At 41.1% G+C, this 18,434-nt stretch overlaps 2 protein-coding genes across 5 annotated transcripts in view; one reads left to right on the top strand and one right to left on the bottom strand.

Moving 5' to 3' along the window:
- TRPM5 (transient receptor potential cation channel subfamily M member 5) overlaps positions 1-10,301 on the top strand; it is a 39,248-nt gene extending 28,947 nt beyond the window's left edge. Inside the window, exons 18-24 of the mRNA XM_052810589.1 lie at positions 1,200-1,374; positions 3,911-4,079; positions 4,743-4,921; positions 6,281-6,413; positions 7,612-7,684; positions 8,694-8,784; positions 9,859-10,301. Coding sequence (XP_052666549.1) covers positions 1,200-1,374; positions 3,911-4,079; positions 4,743-4,921; positions 6,281-6,413; positions 7,612-7,684; positions 8,694-8,784; positions 9,859-9,959 — 921 coding nt within the window. The 3' untranslated portion in view covers positions 9,960-10,301. The remainder of the gene's footprint in view (positions 1-1,199; positions 1,375-3,910; positions 4,080-4,742; positions 4,922-6,280; positions 6,414-7,611; positions 7,685-8,693; positions 8,785-9,858) is intronic.
- A 1,734-nt stretch (positions 10,302-12,035) lies between these two features.
- On the bottom strand, positions 12,036-17,118 carry TSSC4 (tumor suppressing subtransferable candidate 4). 4 transcript variants are annotated; one of them, XM_052810585.1, is made up of 4 exons: positions 17,037-17,118; positions 16,454-16,580; positions 15,522-15,594; positions 12,036-14,448 (listed from the first exon to the last, which is right to left on the bottom strand). In XM_052810585.1, exon 4 carries the CDS (start codon positions 14,358-14,360, stop codon positions 13,320-13,322), a length of 1,041 nt encoding a protein of 346 aa, XP_052666545.1. In that variant the 5' UTR covers positions 14,361-14,448; positions 15,522-15,594; positions 16,454-16,580; positions 17,037-17,118; the 3' UTR covers positions 12,036-13,319. The 4 variants fall into 4 exon arrangements, with proteins under 4 accessions (XP_052666545.1, XP_052666546.1, XP_052666548.1 ...); XM_052810586.1 differs by lacking the exon at positions 17,037-17,118 and having other exon boundaries at positions 16,432-16,580; XM_052810588.1 differs by lacking the exons at positions 15,522-15,594; positions 17,037-17,118 and having other exon boundaries at positions 16,432-16,580.
- Between the last annotated feature and the right edge of the window lie 1,316 nt (positions 17,119-18,434).

Raw genomic sequence — 18,434 nt, 5'->3', positions numbered from 1 at the left:
AGTGAAAGTTACTTCAGCAAATGATACCTTCTCGGAAGGTTCATCAAGTGGGTTCAGGCAAGGTCATTTCCCTTACTTAAACAGAGAAGCAATCCAAGATTGTCTTTTATTGTCTTTTTCCTTTTTAACCTCACTACAGAATTGCTGAAACAAGTGTGGTAGCTGCTAAAATGGCAGTTCAATGCCAGAACAATGCCCATTCACAGAGAGACTGCAGATTGGTAAAAAATATTTCCAGACTTGCCACTGCTCTCTTTTAACTATGACACCATTACAGTCCTGCAGCATTGCTAAATTTTTAATCATCCAGAAAACAAAATAGATTGATGAAAGTCAGAGAGATATCAACGATGTCTTGCCTGGCTTAGATACTGTGGTTCTTAACAGAACTCCTAGTAACATCCTGGAGGTCTGAAATGCCTATGCTTTTGGGTAACTGCACAATCCAATAATCTAATTGAAATGAATCTACAGTCCCTAATGAACTCTGTCAGATTAGATGGGAAGTGGATGAAGTGTTCCTCGTCCACCAGGGAAAAATTATTGCACTTGAAATGCATATTAGGTTTGTTTTTTTTTTTTAAGTAAGTGTTTTAGGATTCAATTACTTCTGCTTCTGTAGAGAAACACTATGTTTAAAAGCAGGAAGTCCTGAAAACAATCCCTCAGATGCATTACTTAGCTTGAAAACCCAAGACAGAAGCTACCTGATCCTTGCAGCCTTCAATGTCTGCTGTATCAGCGGTTCAGTATTCATCAATGAGCACCGACTGTTACCAGGATTCACTGCTGCAGCAGAAGTCTTGTAATTCACAGTATAGCAGTCAATGGTACTATGAGATCTCACAGAAAATCTGCATTTAAAAGGTATAATGAGATTCACTTAAAAGATAAAATGTGTTTCATTTTTTAAATGTTAGATGATTGAAAAGCAAGGTTTTAATTTAAAACATGCCTTTATCTAAATGAGCTATCAAAGAAAAATGCTGATTACAGGCGAAGAACAATGTAACAACAGCAAGGTCAAGAGAGGAATTCTGTGCATAGAACTGTATCCTATTGCACCTTCTTTAATCTAAACAAGCTTGTAAAGAAACAGAATTATTTGAGACATTTTCATATAGAAAGACTACTGTTCTTTGACTATGGTATTACAGTCACCTCTTCTCCTTTTCTCTCCCCCCCCCCCTCTTTTTTAGATGAAGGATGTTTTCTTCTTTCTGTTTTTCTTGAGTGTGTGGCTCATTGCCTATGGTGTGACAACTCAAGCTCTACTTCATCCCAATGACAGCCGAGTGGAATGGATATTCAGAAGGGTGCTTTATCGTCCCTACCTTCAGATATTTGGCCAGATTCCACTGGATGAAATAGACAGTGAGGAAATTTCTTTCCCCCCTAACTTGGCCATTTTTGAACGCACACTTCTGATTAGAGCATGGAATTCCTTCCCAGTATTGTCTTTTTTTGTTCATCTTTGTCCTGCAGGCCAAAGCTTTCACATTACTATGATATAAATAGTATATTTGCAGAGAGATAATGTGCATTGTGGAATTACATTAGAGCATAAGGGTTGGCCCTATTTAGACAAGCTGTCTGAAATATTCACACAAGGATTTGCAGTTTTAAAAGGTGGCATAGCTTCTTTCACTTCAGTCCATTTCTGTTCAGTTTAACCTAGACCAGATCACCTTGTGTAAATTGAAATAATAGCATCTCCATACATTTTGGCAGTAGTTTAACATGACAGTGTTAAAGCAGTACAGCTCTGCCCATAAGCAAACACATTTTAGAATAAATATTCCTCTAGAGCATTTATTGACTCTGCAGGTAAAGCTGCCCAAATCAAATAAAGCTAGTAATTGCTTATGTACAACATTTCAAACAAAACAACATAAAAATAATCACAAGACAAGGAAATACTTGGACATAATAGTTCAAAGGCAACATTTCTGATAGGTAAGCAGGTGAAATACAGAACAGGTCATCTCCCAAAGAAGTCTGAAGTAATGCCACAGCATTTAGCCAGAATAACAGTGCTAAATGTCAGTGGCAATATTGAAGTAGGATTCAAACTTGAGGCCATATAGATGGAACCAAAAAACTCCCATAGACAGAAGCAAACCAGTAAGCATTCTTTCATGTTCACTCTGCTTAATAAGAAAAAGCATATGTCTTAGAAAAGCCAGAAGAGTCTGAATGAGACAAGAGAGCAGGGGTGTGATTAATCTTACTTAACTTTAAATGCCTATGGTGTAAGCATGCCCAGCACAACCAGTCACTCTTATTTCCATTTAAGTAATTGGAGAGAAACAAATATTTCTGGGATAGGAGTAATCTCATTCGGAAATAGGTCAGATGTAGCATTCCCTAGAAATGTGTGTTTCTCTCCATTGAGACTCCAAAGGGTGTCTTCACCTGGATAAATAACTGGTTAAAAGACAGAAAAAAATAATTAATTACATGGGCAACTTCCAGAAGGGAGTAATTTGTCCTGGGGCCCTCTGGGGCTTATTCTGTCTAACATCTTTATGAAACATACGGAAAAGCAGATAGGTAATGAGGGGAACAAAATTTGCTGATGAAACTACATCACTGGGTAGTAAAGACTAAAGCTGACAGTTAAGAGTTGCAGAGAACCCTCATGAGTGCTAAATCATCAAATGAAATTCAGTGTAGATAAATATAAGGTAATGCACTTGGTGAAAGCAGTCCCAGCTGTGGTGAGCTTTGATATAACTGCATGCTCTAAGGAATATGATCGTGGCGTTATCCATGGCAGTGGAGAAAAGAATTATTAGTGAAAAAACGGAGAACAAAAAAGTAAATATCATTATGCTACTCTATATTTGTGGATTTAATTCATACCTGGAGACAGGATACAGGGCTAGACCTCTAGTCTGATGCAGTAGAACGATTCTTACCAACCTCGACTCCAAGCTTGAATTTACAAAGTAGTTTAAATTTAGAATAAGGAACCCCATTCCCAGCTGTTACTGAGTTTTCTCCTCTAACACATGTACCAGCACGAGGACTGTGAAGACACAAGTATGTGGGGGAACACAACTGCTAAATACTCAAAGCTGGTTTGACTTTGGGAACTCAAAACTAGTCTAAAAAGGATACAGCCTTTTCAATACAATGCCCCTTTGCTGAATGTTACAAAAAGCCAGTTACAGCCTTGTCAATACAACCCCCCTTTGCTAAACATTACTAAAAAGCCAGCTGTAACAGCCATCTTGCCACTGAATGAGCAGCCAAGTTCTGGAGGTCTGCATTGTCCTAGGGTTGCAAACCTCTTGCACATTAAAGCAATGTCTCTTCTTGTACACAACATGATTACATTTTCACAAAATTAAAAACATTGGATATTAGTTCACATAAATGATCTTTCAACTGCAAGAATTAGTTCAGTAGCTCAAGCAGCCAAAGAACTGTCCTTTTAAGGTTAAAAGAGTCTCGTATTTACGGTCCTGCTAGTAGTCAACAAGGGCAGTACAAAAATACTACCACAATATTGGGTTTAAGCTTTCAATGATTGTAAAATATTCAGAACAAAATTATGCTGCTGTTTATATGCAGCCAAGATTAAATCTCATTTTAGTAATCAATATCATCATTGTCCTTGATTTGTATCTTAACAGTAAAGGTACTAAATATACACATCCATCCATGTCACTAGCTCTTAAAAAAGACATGTTTAGAGATATTAATTCAGTTTTTATTTGCATTGAAATACCTATGAAATATATTACTTCAAACCTCAAGAACAATTTATAATTCTTGCCATTCTTTGTTGAAAGTCAGAGATTTTGCTCACCAAAATACAAAGCTTTTGTCTCCACTCTAAGAAATACATGTGGCAGTAGGATTTGTCAAAACTATTCTTTTATTTCTCTATCTTCCTTTGCAGCATCACGAATGTATCCCAGGAACTGTACATTTAATCCACTGCAGATTATGCAGGAGAACTTGCCATCATGTCCTAATAGCTATGCCAACTGGCTCATCATACTTCTGCTGGTCATCTTCCTACTAGTCACAAATGTTCTCCTTATGAATCTCCTGATTGCTATGTTCAGGTAAGAGTGATTTCAGTAAGTATCAGGAAAGAGGCTGCAAAGTTTTAACTGCATGCCCACATTTACTACATTGCTGTTGGCTGTTCATTTTGGAATGCACTAGTAATAATAATAATGAATATTATTTGGGGATTGATAGGTAGACTTTTGTGATCATGTAGTTCTTAAGTTATCATCGTCCTTACTCTAGTCACATTAAAGACAAGAAGAAAAGAAGCCTCTTTTACTGCTAAAAATTCAATTAAACTTGCATAGAAGGGTCTGGATCCCTGGCTGTGCTGCAGCCCAAGTCTGCAGGTGCAAAGCAGCTGTAAACTTGGCAGACTTAACAGTGGATAATCTGCACATAGGGGAAATGCTTGTCAACACGGCTAATAATGATTCATTTGGTTGAAGAACGGACGTGGCATGTTTGCTGATCTTGCCTGACTGAAGTGGAATTACCTTTCTTTAAAAAAAAAAGAATGTACTTTTTAATATTTGAAGACTGCAACTGCAATTATTTTAATATCTAATAATTTGCACAAACTTTAGATTAAATTAACACTACTTGCTGAGCTTGCTGTTCCTTTTTTAAAGTAAAGGTGGGACTAAATTTTGTAATAATAAGCTTTAGCTTGTTGCAGTAAAAACAGTTATATACTTTTTTCCCCCCACTTACAGTTACACTTTTCAAGTTGTTCAGGGCAATGCAGACATCTTCTGGAAAATTCAGCGCTACAACCTGATAGTTGAATATCATGGCCGGCCTGCCTTAGCACCACCATTTATCATTATTAACCACATAACTCTGGTTCTCAGAAGAATCTTCAACAAAACAGAACATAAAAAAGAACATCTGGGTGAGTCGTTAACAAACACCTAGCAACTGGAGACCCTGACACTCTCCTAGGACATGCTGCATAGGCAAAACAGAAGAGCAATTAAGATATCCTTAAGCCAAGAGTCACAATTTATTTTTAACAAAGAGTGCCAGGGGAGTACAAATGAATAATTAAGAATTATAATGTATCCTCTACTATAAACAGTTTCCCACAATGCATTTCTTTATGCACCATAGTTATTACAGCAAAGGTGTTGATATAAAACTGGTTAAAGGGATTTGGTTTCTGAAGATATAACAATGGATAGGTTTAACGAATAGTTATTTCATTTGCTCCTGAATTTTAGCAATTATTAAGTACAGACAAACCTAAAAACTTATACCAAGTCTAAAAATCTACTAGGATCAGTGGAATTTCCCAATACAGAGACACGGAGAGAGACCAAGCATGCTTAGAGAAACGGTGGTCCCTTAAAAGTTATAATTAAAAAGGCAGAAGAAGTTCAGCTAATTACAGAAGGCGTTTGGGGGCTTTCTATAGTGATGACAAACTTGGCCCATCTAGTTTAACACTGTCTGATAATAAGCCTATTTACTCCTCATGGGCAGACTGATAATGGGCTTTGGAGCAGAACTGTTGTCAGACTGGACCAATTCAGAGCCCTATGACTAGCCTCCCTTTCAGGCACACTCCTTCTGGCTATCAAAGCATGCTGCTGAAGATCCTTCAAACAAAAAAACCAACCAAACAAACAAAAATTGTTTTTTCCCCCTAAGAAAGCATGTACCTGACTGCTCATGTTATAGATTCAGTAGTGTTTGGAGCACGCAGCAAGTGTGCCCTTACCAATCTTTAGGAAGACACAAAACTGGTATGGTACCTTCAAAATATGCCTGTGAAATTGAGGTCTGTTGTTGCCTGGGACACTTGAAAACAACAACAGGCTTTATACTTCAAGGTGGAGGGATTTATTCACAGTTTGTCCTTCCTATTTATAATTGTTCTAATAAAAAAGCTTAGATGACAAAGTGCACCTGAACATAAAGATCTGCTCATTAAATACTTTGGGGCTAAAATATGTCAGAAGTCCAGTAAGGTTGTAAATGAGTTTAAATGGAACCACAGAAACTGGTCCATGCTGTTCTTTAGAAAACTCAGGAGTCATATCCAACTGCAAAAAGGTCTATTGCCTTCCATCACAAGAAAAAAAAAAGTAGAAAATACTTATTTTACACTGCATTTTCATAACATGACACTGCTGCAATGGCAAAGGACCTGCAATGGCAAGACTTCATTTTTCTTTAGCATAGCAGCCTTCCATTACTAGTATAAGAGAAAAGGGAGTAAAATATAATTCTTAAATTTTCTTTCCTACAGAAAGAGATCTTCCAGTTGGCCTAGATCAAAAAATCATAACATGGGAGCTGGTGCAAAAAGAAAATTATCTTGTAAACGTTGAACAAGAAAGGAAAGAAAGCAATGAAGAAAGGCTGAAGGCCACATCTAATAAGTATGTTATTCTGACCCACAATAAGTGTACCTTGCAAGTCTCCAGCTTTGAATGAGATAAATATTCAGGTGCTTGTAAAGTTTATAGAGAGTCCAACTAGAATGCAGTTAGGAAATATGCAGTCCATGAAAAAATATGAGAAGCCAGCATCGGTACAATATTAGAATAGTTTTTGGCACTCTTGAAGTACGTACAATTACCGACATGTAAGCTCCAGCCAAATCTGCAGTCAAGCTCAATGAAAATCATATTGATGAAGAAATGGTGGAAGAATAGTTCCTTTGCTATACTGCAGTGCATGTACTTCCATCCTCTGTAGGAATACAGTATCGACTTTTGAATTAGACTTTTGAATGGAAGTTTAAGATATCTTGAATTACCCCCAGCCCACACATGCAGAATAAGAACTATTTACAGCTTTATGGCATGAGACTACAGTTTTCCACAAGAAATTAATGATATTGGCTCTAAAATTGTATTTAATTAACTGAGTTTCCATTTAAATACTTCTCTAAAATATCTCCCCACTAGGAACATAACAAATTGGTATAGTATTCTAAAGAGAAAGTCCTAAATTATTATTCAGAGGTTTACTCCTTTAAGTGAGACACAAAGTGAAGGATGCAGAAAGCATGTGGATGATACAACGATTTGGAGGCACTATGTGGAAGTTGTCTATACAGCCCATGTGGACTGCATGGAAGAAGGGATTTGAATGTCAAGCCAGCTTCCAAAAATGAAACCTCCTATAAATTTTAAGTGGCTCATCTCCCCTGAGTTGATGGAAAATATTGTGGCCTCAGTTCTCACACCAGGATCAGTTTACATTTGGTACAGGTGAGACATAAGTGGCTGAAGAGACAGAGCTGGACCTAAGGCTCCTTTCTGCTGTCCTTGATTTCCACAGCAGCTGGGGCTAAGTGACCCTCACCAGAAGCTGAAGGGGTGCTGTAATCTGTGTGAGTTTACGAGTCTCTGGGCAACAGGTGCATGAGTGTTCCAGAAATGCTGCTCTGTTCAATAAATACTTGCAGGAACACCTCAAAAGGACAAAACTTTTAGGGGGCTCTGGGATGACTCAGCAGCACAGAACTGCCAGCGAGGGGCCATGGCTCTAGTAAGTTACATGGTTTTTGTGGTTTAGGATTTCTTCTGAGGCCCTTCCTTTTTGCTCAGCATGTCTGCTTTGTTTCCACAGGGTGGATAATTTGTCTAAATATTTTAGTGGATTGAAAGAACAAGAAAAGCGGTTTAAAGTTATGGAAGCCCAGGTAAGCAATAGTTTTATAGGCATTTATATCAGCTTTAGGATTTCACCATGTTTGTCTCATTTAATGGTGGTTTGGCAGACCCTATTTAGGGATAAAGGGAAGGAGAAATGCGTCTGTATTATGATTTCATTTTCATAGTTGTTTTCTCTCTGGTGATATACATATGTAAACAAACATTTCTGACCTCTACTAGAAAGGAGAAAGGGAAATACAGCATTTCTTGCTCTCTTTGCTAGTCTACTTGAGAAGCGTTTCCTTCCTTAAGGATGCTTCTGGAAGCAAACACTTTATCTTCCCTCCTCCATTCTCTTCCTTCTCCCAACCTTTTCTTTCTTTAAAACTGCCAGCTTTGAAAATACCTGTATTCTGTCTGATCTGACCTAGACTAATCTTCTTGGACATCAGTTTTTCTAATTTTCTTAGATACCAGGTACCAACATCTCAAAGGGAAGTATCTAACACACAAATGTGAAACACAAATAATAGAAGGAAACCCTATCTTAAGCTTTTAATGACAAACCCTTGAAATATAAAAAAAATTTTTTAAACAGTCTGAAAATGCTCAGCATTACCATGTACTACGTAGCACAACTGTTACTGTTTTCTTTGTCCCTAGAACTCTCCAGTATAATTTTGGCCTCATTGAAAGTTCCTTATCTTAATACTCCCATTGCAGCTTCCCTCCCCCTTCTTATCCATTTTATGGCTTCCTGGAAAAAGTCATGCTATTCAATGAACAATGTTGACACGAAATACAGGTCCAACAGGAACACACAAGAAATGCTCTAGTAAGTTTGTGCCAACTTGAGATAATGCAATATACTCACAAAAAAGGGAAGGCATTTAATAGAAGTCTTCGCCCAAGACAGTTCAACCATTTCTTTAAAATAAAATGTGGTATCTCTGATGCTGCTTCAGTCTGCTGCCTAGATTATTGTTCTTGTAAATTTAAGAATCGATAAAGTACTACAAAAATTAGCTGACACAGAAATCACTACCTATTTTGTAGATTTGCTACTGTACAGCTGTTATCTCCTCAATGGCAGAGGTTTTAACCAAAACCAACCTCTTGTGCAACCAACCAGCTCCAAACTATACATGTAAGTATTGAAAACAATCATGGAAAAGCTAATTAATACAGCTGAACAATTTAGTTAAAAAAATGCAAGAAAAAAAAAAAGATTGGAAAAGAACCTCATAAGGAGGTACCTAGACATTAATGGTAATATAAACAAGTAACAGAATATTCCTACTTCAGAATGAAAAAATTACCTTTTGCAAAATATATTTGAAAACTTTGGTGAAATGACTGTCGCTTAGTGCGAGTTAGAATAATCTCACCCAACTTTAAGCATGTAAATAAGTATCTATTTGCCACAGGGTTTCTTGAGAGGATTGTCTTGGGGGTTTCTTGAGTCAATGAGATAGTACTACCAAAGTATTACCGAAACATTTAATATGGATAACAATAATGATTAAAAATACAAATTGAGCAAGCACCCTACTTTGTTTTAATCATGCACAGCTTGTTTGCCTTCAGAGCTGCAACTATTTCTGTCAGTTAAGAATCTTGTCCTGTGTTCCAGGGCTCCACTGTTTGGAGTTCAAAACATCAGAGACAGAAACAGACTATTTCTCAGCCACCACAGGATATCCAACACAATAAAGATTTTAGATATTCTTCTTAATGATCTATTTTAATATCTACCTACCACTACCTGTAACACAAAAAGCCCTCCAAAAACCATAAACTGAACATATATATACTACATGGGAAAAAGAAGCAGCTGGAAACTCAGCAGTCATGACATGACTAGACCTCAAGTCAGTCAGACTCAAACTAACCTCAAACTTGACTTAATTCTGCTAGAAGCTTGTAAAACACATATGTAAATTGGTTCATTATCAACATTCCAGTAAAAAAACCCATCCTGTAGCATGTTCCCCAGACATTGTAATACTGTAACTGCATAAAAGTCAGAAACTTAAATAGCCAAAAAATAAAGAAGAAACCTGTTTCTATCATTTATGGAGCAAATGCAAAGTAATAGAATCTACAGTATCTTTTTATTGTGGATCATTTTCAACATTTTAAAGTTCCTTAAGCAATTACTATTATGGGCCCCTTGTCCTAAGGCTTTTAAACAAGCACATGGCTTTTGCAATCCTATTAGGTGTGAGGAATGCCAACACAGAGGTGCCTTCGCCAGGAAGAAGTGAAAGAGAAGAGCGTGCAGTTCAGTCTGAGACTGACATCACATACATTGATAATTAAATTTTATTCTCATTTCTTCAGATTAAACCTTTTGTCCTACTGAACTACTATAGAATTAAAATCCTAATCTCATCAAGGCCTAAGGCCCAGCTCTCAAAGCCTTTATGCCGAGCACTGTCAATGTTTGACACTACTGATGATTTCTTGGTCTTCCTCCTTCAATTTCTTGGGCTTTCTTCCCTCCTGCTCCTGTATTGCTTGGAAACTCCATTCCACAAATCGCACTGAAAACTTTCTCTTCCAGGACAACTCTACCACCTTATTTTCTAAATACGATCTGCCTTCTGTTCTCCAAATACACACCCTCAATCCATCATCATCATCGCTCATTTCCACATTTTTCTGTTCAAGGGAGTCTGCCTTTGGAAGGGTGATCATTTATGCACTAAAAAACAAGCCACGTCCTTGGCCAAGAAAGCAAGCTCGTATTTCTGAGTTGCTTAGAAAGGAAATCAAGAAATAGTTTCCACAGGAAAGGGCCTGGGATACTGAACTATTACAATCCATACAGTTCCTGGAGTTCTTACAACCCTCAAATGATTGCACTCACCATCTTCTCTTCCCACGCTGGCTTCTGTGAGGTATTCCTTTGCTGGTATTCCTTAGAGGGCTCCTCACTCATCCCAGAAACTGGAATCTCATCATGCAGTCCTCAAGCATGCGGTGGCTTGCAGTCACTTTCCAAACACAAAGCAGGTGACCCTCCCGCAGTCAAGACCCCCAGCCTCTGCTGCTTGCTTTTTTGTTTCAATGCCAGATCATAGCTGCTGTCAGCTTGCTGCTGTTACTATACCACATGGAACACCGCATCTACACTTAAGCAGTTTTCTGATTTCATTTTACTTTTCTCTCAAAGGTCAGGAGAAAAAAAAAATCACTTGGAGACTTTAAAGCAAGAATGTGTAGCAAGAATCTCCCTACAAACCAGGAATTTACATTGTTTGTCATTTTTATCATTATTTAAACTGGCATGTACATTTTTAGCATACAAAAGCTAGCTGGCTTTATTAGAATTTTGTATGAAAAGACACACCAATAAAATGGATATTACTACTGTCCTCTAAAGGGAAATTTCTTTGGAATAATATAAACAGCATCAGAAGGGGGAAGGATTGGGTTGTTGTCTCTCTGACACCGATAAGCTTCAGCTGAACTTCATTTCCTCATGCACACAGCACTGCTTCTATGCAACATAAACATAGGTTGTGCAAAAGCTTTCTCTGTTGCCAGAGGTGGAAAAAAAAATCTCATCTGATAAAAATACCTTTCTGGCATGAGTCTTTTATTAATAGATACTAATCTTGTTATGATGTCTTCATAAAATAGGCATTTGTCCAGTTTATTCAGCTATGCCCCAGACCTCAGTGACCCCATTAACAGTGACGGAATTTTGGTACTGTCCTACCTGTTCTTCACCCTAGGCAAGCAGGAGTTGTAAAACCAGTTAAGTTTGTACTGAGCTACACTTTTTGTTAGGAAATAATGCGTATCTTACAACCAGCATGCCCTCCTCTTGCAAGCAGCTTCCATTCTGAAATGGCTACTGCTTTAATTGTGATCAGCACATTAATTATCCACTGGAAACCAAAATCTATCTATTTGGAATTGTTGTCACGTCCCACTCACGTGCACTGGAACAACTGATGTATTTAGCAATGACCCATTAATTAATGTGCATCAAACTGTATACTCATGAGAAAACAGATTCTGCTTTTAATATTAAAAGGTGAATTTCAAAAGATGGAGCAATATTACTCATTTTACATTGTTTTCTGCTTCTGCTGCCAAATGATGCCATCTGTTCAAACACAAAGACCCAAATGATTTGGGCCTACCAGTCAATTATTTGTAAGATGTTGACACCCCCCCAGAGGAAGTAACCTCCTCAAATATCCTTCAGAGTTTGAGCAAGCACAGTCTAGCAAGAAAGATCACAAATCCTGAAAAAGTAATCTTTCACTACACAGTTATAAATACTAACATTGGGGCTCGTTAATTTAGAATACTGGCAAAAAAATGTCAGTCCAAACTGACCTGAACTAATTTGAGTTTCAAATCATATAACCTTTCAAAGAATTTAATCTTTCAACCTTATTTATAAAATTTATTGACATTCTGTGTGAAAAACTACTATATTTGACATTCATTACAATGTGATTCATTGTATGAGGCGATTCATCCTATGAGGTGATTCTCTATATATTGTAAAATGATTGAAAATGTTAAATATGTGAATTTTAGAATCTAAAATATAAGACTTGAGGGAGAAGTTACAAGATGGTAAGAGTAACATTCTAGATGTTCAAGACAATTCTCAAATCAAATAAACAGTATTTGTTAAACCTCCTATAGCTGCATTAATCAGCATGGTTCAAAGAGATTAAGAAATCAAGCTACAACTGAAAGTTTATTGAATCCCAAAGAACAAAAAAGTATCCAGTTCTGGTATAAATACCTCATTCCCACCAAATCCACACAGAGAATCAATGCGGAAGCAGTGCCACTTGGAAAGGACGTACAAACGTGCAGGCCAAGAATCATCACATCATATCATACCAGTAAGAGGAAAAGCTGCTTCCCAATTTAACAACCAAAGCAAATTCTGACCTACACTCAATGTGGTGAGACTTTGCTAAAGCCACCCTGAGTGTGTCTTCACCAGGATGTATCCAGAGTTGTACCTCTCCACAGGAAACATTACGTTTTTTAAAATCATGTACCATGTAACACTAACTAAGGTAAATATTAAGCCAACTTTAAAAAAAGTTGGCCCCCCACCTGGGCCCTCCAAATTCATGATTGGGCACCGTTGTGCTTTCACTCTCAATGGCAATGAGAGAAGGATGTATTAAAAAACCCAAAAGTGTTAAAAAAAAAAAAAAAAAAGTTTTTCTCCCTGGGACAGGGCCAGGAGAAATCACATCTAGTGGAAGACTTGGGTTTATTTTCATTGTTTAAAAATCTCTATACAATGAGCTCAGCATCATTGTTCCAGGATTCTACAGGATTTGGGAACAGCTCTAAACTGGGGGTTAGCAGGAAGCCTTACAGCCTTTTAGCTAACACATCTTCTTCTTTGGCTACTTCAGCTCTAGAGCAAGACCCAGGGAGCTGCTCAAGCAAACAAATCACATCTTATTGCCTCCTGCTAGGGTGCAACTTTTCATGAACAAAAAGTCTGCAGAGTATTTTAAGTAGCTTAATTTCTAACAATATATAATGTTCTTGGTGGCTACGATGCAAACCGTTAGATAAAGCTATCACATGGTTTCCAGACCAGAAAAAAAAAAAGTCAGAGAAAAAACCAAACACACCCAAAGGCTATACAAGTCCTGGGATGTCTCCAACGCGCTCCATCCTTCAGGACTCTTCCTCCTCCCCTTCATCGTCTACTTTAGGCCGGAAATTTTTCCTATTCTTCTTCTTACTGCAATGGAATCCAACTGTTTCAACCGACAGCTCTTCACCTGCGCCACTAAACCTTGCACTAAGCTTACCCTCTGTATTCAGGTCCCCTGCCATCATGCACTCCTCCTCCTCTGTTGCCTTTCCACTTCCACTGTCTAAATGCCCCAGCTCTACCTTATCTTCCTCCCTCAAGTCATCAGTCTTCTTAAGAGATTTTCCTTTCAGATCCATTTTCCTATGTTTCTTACCATCCTCCCCTGCTGATGTTTTCTTTTTCAGTCCATCAACACTCCTTTTTGCTGGTTTGGTGAAGACAATCCTCCCAGCTCCACAGCTGGAAGGGTCCTGGTTGAAGTATGGGGTATAGCTATCTTGGGTAGCTGAGCTTTGTTCCTCCCCTCTTTTCTTCAAACCCTCTAGAAATTCCATGGCCACTGCCCTGTTAGTCTTGTCACTAGCCTCTGAAACTCCATCTAGGCTGTATTTGGTCCAGCGCTCTGGGTGTGCCACATAGTCAGGCACTGCAGGAGAGGCTTTGGGAGCCTGCACTGGTTTGGCTTGCTTTCCCAGGCTTTCTGGAACCATGTTACCTGAAACTGTGGTTGGAGGCAATGGACGCTTAAACCTCCCATCAACAACATTATCTTCAGGCATCGAGGGCACAGACGACTTGGCTGCTTCTTCCAGGCAATCAAAAATGCTCTGGCTACGGAGAGAGAATGTAGAACTCATGCCCCTCAGATGGAATGGCTGGACAGGAGATCTGTGACTGCTGTTTGAAGAGTCGGGGGTCTCCCTGGATCTGTAATCCCCGTCATCTGCAGATGGCTCCTCAGGAGATATTGTATCAACTTCTGCTTCATCCGCTAACCCCAAATCATCGGAATCAGAATCGCTGAGTGACACAGTGTCTGAGGGCAGAGCTCCTTCGTAGTCTGTGGCACCACCAGCCACTATTCCCAGAAAGGGTTCACCTGCATCCTGATCTCCCATCTTCGAGCTGTCACTCCACTGGGGTCTTTGACGTAGGCCCAGGAACAGCTGCAAATACAGTTTTCCAAATGCCCACCAAGTTCAGTGCCTAGAATACAAAGGAGCATAAAAATTCAACCGTGAAATGAGAACCAAATATGAGACTATCATTCTGTGCTGTGCAAAATAATTATTACTGCAATATAACAGGCAGCTATACTTCAGGGACTGCTAAGCAATTTTGCTTGAAATAAAAACATTACTTAAGGAATGAATGCACATTAAAATTAAAGACTTACACAAGACTCAATACAAGAATATGAAGTAATTAAAAATAGCATTGCACATCAAATTTCATTAAAGGTTACAGCAGGTCCAATTACTAAAAGATGAGCATAAGTTTTTTGAGCAAATCTGAATACCCCATAACTGTCTTACACACCTTCCAAGAGACAGCAGTGACCTCTCCAAATTACACCCTGCATTTATCGTACCGTATAAATCCGCAAAACCACATCCTAATCTCTCACCCTTTCTTTTGGCCATTACGATCCTTTACTGCATTAGCCATTCTACCTCCCACCCCAATAATCACCACATTCTGCCTATTATAAAGGACAGTATCCCTGTTTGAGGTCAGTGGCAGAGCAAGCCACAAAAGTACCAGGGCTACAGTTTCAGGATTGCTTTAAAGTGACATGAAGTACAAGCTCCACTCCTTCCTTGGGTTTAAGCTCTTATGTCATTATTAGATTCCTGGAATCAGAAAACAAGCCAGCTCAAGAAACCAATCCCACTGGATTAAGAAAACTAATCGCACATGCCATGCTTGTGCATGGAAACAAGGGGAGGGTGCAACCAAGAGTCTGCAAGAGCTGGCCCTTCAATCAGTAAAAAGACAGTGTGATTTGAAGCCCGACTTCCAGCAGCGGCTGGAACACCTGATTCACTCTGCCACCTGCTTGAAGGGAACGCTGCAGAACTGAGGTGGTTGATGATCACACTACCACTTGCCGGGCAATCAGAAACAAGAGTTGGCAAACACATACCTCTGTTCAGCTCACAAAAATGTGAATTATAGAGACAGTTCTAATATATTATTAGAATAAGCTCAACTACCTAATTTTAGGTCCTTCTGAAACGATGCAGTAAACAGACATGGAAAGTCTGTTAGTCACTCACTTTCTCTTGAGACTGAGTCAGCTTCCCCTCCTGAGGGTCAGTTAAAGCCACCAAAGATCTCAGCACTTCCACCCTAGAAAACAAACATTTCCATCAAGATACTGGAAATGTAGTTTTAAAAATAATTCCTTCCCCCTGAATCATCCAAGGCTGCAGAACTGAGTTCTAAATCTGACACAAACTCATGCTGGTATAAAAGTCTGCCGATATTCCTGGATTTTGGCAAAAGAACACCGCACAGCCTAATAAGGCAGGCACCACTATATTTACTCAGCCTCCACATTCACATTGCCAATCTTGCTCTGTAGAAGAGAAGAGAGGTTTTAAACAAAAAAAAACCCAACTGTAATTTGCATGTGCAGTAAACCATTACTAAATGAACAGTATTAAATGCAGCTAAGAAAATATAAAAATAATAGTTATGCATTGCAAGTACTAAGTGCTGCTAAGTACTAAGACCATGGATACCACAGAGTTCTGTTTTCAAAGAAAGGTCATATTCACAGTTAGGGCCAGATCCTCACAAGGCATTAAAACATAGAGAAACTTCTGAAGAATTCAACAGACTGACTGCTGTGTACCATGTAAAGTCTGGCTGTCTTTGACAAAAAGGATCTGATGACTGCTTTGGAAAACACTGCCCTTGGTGTAACCCATAAATGTGAAATAATCTGAAAATTACACACTCTTCTGCATAGTTTTATAACACACGAAAAGTAACAACCACAACCCAAGAGAGACATTGAAGCGTGCCACTGACTAAAAGCCGTTTTCAGATGGCAGTAGAAGTATTCATCACAGGCTGTGAATCAGGGTACCTCTTGTCTGAGGGAAGCTACACAGAAAGGAAAAATTTTGCTCCTAAGGCAATGTTTTAGCCTTAACAACATAAGTAGCCAAACATACTGACCCTTACAGCACACCCGACTCACAGGTTTGTTATGGTGACGTGATCACAGCACAACTTGGATAGGATGGTGTCTCTCTGGATGGGAAAGTCCCCATTGGACTCTTCCATCCTGGTCTTACTCACACGGGCCCTGTGCGTCTTTGTGCAGCCTGTGAGGAAAACAGAGACCCCAGTCACCCCAAACCATGGCCACGAGCGTGCTCTCATGGCAGAGACACCACTGCAGCAAAGCCTGCCAGCAACCCCGTGCCAACAGCAGCACGGTCCTTCGGGACGGCGCTCGCACAGGCCGCCGCACCAAGGGAGCGGGCAGCAGCCCCCGGGCCCTGGCTCACACCTCCGGTGGGCACGGCACCCCGCCGCGGGCAGGGGGAAACCACAGAGCCCAGGGCCTTGCCTAACGCCGCGGGTGGAGCCCACGGCCTCAGCCGTCCCGCCCGCCCAGGGCCCAGCTGCCTTCCCCGCGCCGGGATCCTGTTGGATACAAACACCGCCCGCCCCCGCTCTAGCCCCCACGCCTTTCTCCTCACGACAGAGGGGCGCCTGGAGCCCGCCGCCTCCCACTCCCGCTCAGCGCCGCGCACGGAGGCCGCCAGTCCACCCACCGCCACCTCCGGGCACACACCGCGAGCCAGCGGAGAAGGGCGGGGGGGGCACGGGCCCCGCGCCCCGACACAACACGGGCCCAACGCCGCCCCACAGCGACCGCCCGCCTTCCCCGCCTCTCCCCCGCCCACCGCCGACGGCCCCCGCGCGGGGCGCGCTGGGACACTGAGTCCCTACCGGCCGCCGCGGGGCAGCAACGCGCGGCGGCGAGACTACAGCTCCCAGCAGGCCAAGCGGCGCGGAAGGGGCGGGAAGTGGGAGGCCTCTGCCCCTCCCCGCACCGCCTCTCTCCTTTGCGTCCTGGGAGTTGTAGTCGCCCGCCTTTCCCCCGGCGGGGGACATTTTGCGAGCCGGGGCGTGGGGAAAATATCACGGGCCTGCCGCAAAACGCGGCCGAGCGCTCACCTCTGCCGCCGCGGCGACGGAGGGACTACAGCTCCCAGGGTGCACCGCGCCGGCCGTTCGCCCGCCATTTTGCCGCCTGTGAGAAGACGGGGAGGTGCTGGCGCTGCCGCCTGTGCAGGGCGGAGCGTGGGGTTCACCCGTGCGCCCCGGTGGGCCTGTGGCGCTGGCGGCTGGCAGTGGCAGCGCTGGCTCCGCCGCCGCGGTGGCTGAGGCACGACAGCCACCCCTCGGGCTGCCCGCGCCCTGAGGGGGCCGGCGAGGCAGGCGCGGCAGCGCCGCCTCCCTAAACAGTCTAGAAAAAACCCATGTCAAGCAGAGCTTTTTTTCTCCTCAGAAAAGCAGGGTTTGGCCACAATGAAAACTTCAGAGGAAGTGTCTGGGGTTTTGTTCTGTTCTTTTTTTTTTTCAATTGTTACGTATTTATTTTCTAACAAGAAAACCCTTAGTCACTTGGGGTGTAAAACAGCTATCCATCAAAAAAAAGTTTCCATTTTCTGTCCCAGAAGAATGTTTTTTTGTGTGTGCATCAAGAAGTGGAATTCTGTCTGAAAATATTTTATTGGTGGTGGCTAAAGATGCCTGATTCCCCCCCCCTTTCAGCAAAAAGTTTAAATTTTCAGTGGGAATACGCTTCCCAAGTGGCTTCAATATTTAGCTTGTTTACTCTTAAGGAAAAAAGGCAAGGTTCGCTGTGCCAGTGGGCTGTGCTAGCATGTGGCCCAGCAGTTTGCAGGGCTCGCCTCCACCCTTTCCCTGACTCGGTCTCACTGCCTTGCCTGGCCTTGGGGCTTCATCATTAAATTAGATTAATGCCTGCAAAGGCCCTGAGCCTCTAAAGGTTGCGCCTTTACCTCTTCAGATCACCCCACTCTGAGGGATTTGCTATAGGCCTTGAGTTTAAGGAAAACTCAACTATGCCATCGTTTGGCAGCAAAAGAAGAAATTACCACGTAGCCCCACTTTGTCTGATTTTTAGTGGCACTTCACTTTCC

This window comes from Harpia harpyja, chromosome 16, assembly GCF_026419915.1.
Source record: "Harpia harpyja isolate bHarHar1 chromosome 16, bHarHar1 primary haplotype, whole genome shotgun sequence".
Taxonomy (NCBI): Eukaryota; Metazoa; Chordata; class Aves; order Accipitriformes; family Accipitridae; genus Harpia; species Harpia harpyja.
The sequence above is the reverse complement of the archived record's forward strand: the minus strand, read 5'-3'. Positions and strand labels throughout refer to the sequence as shown.

Excerpts from the sequence above, each read along its gene's own strand:
- TSSC4 (XM_052810585.1), bottom strand. The coding sequence starts at position 14,360 with ATGGGAGATCAGGATGCAGGTGAACCCTTTCTGGGAATAGTGGCTGGT.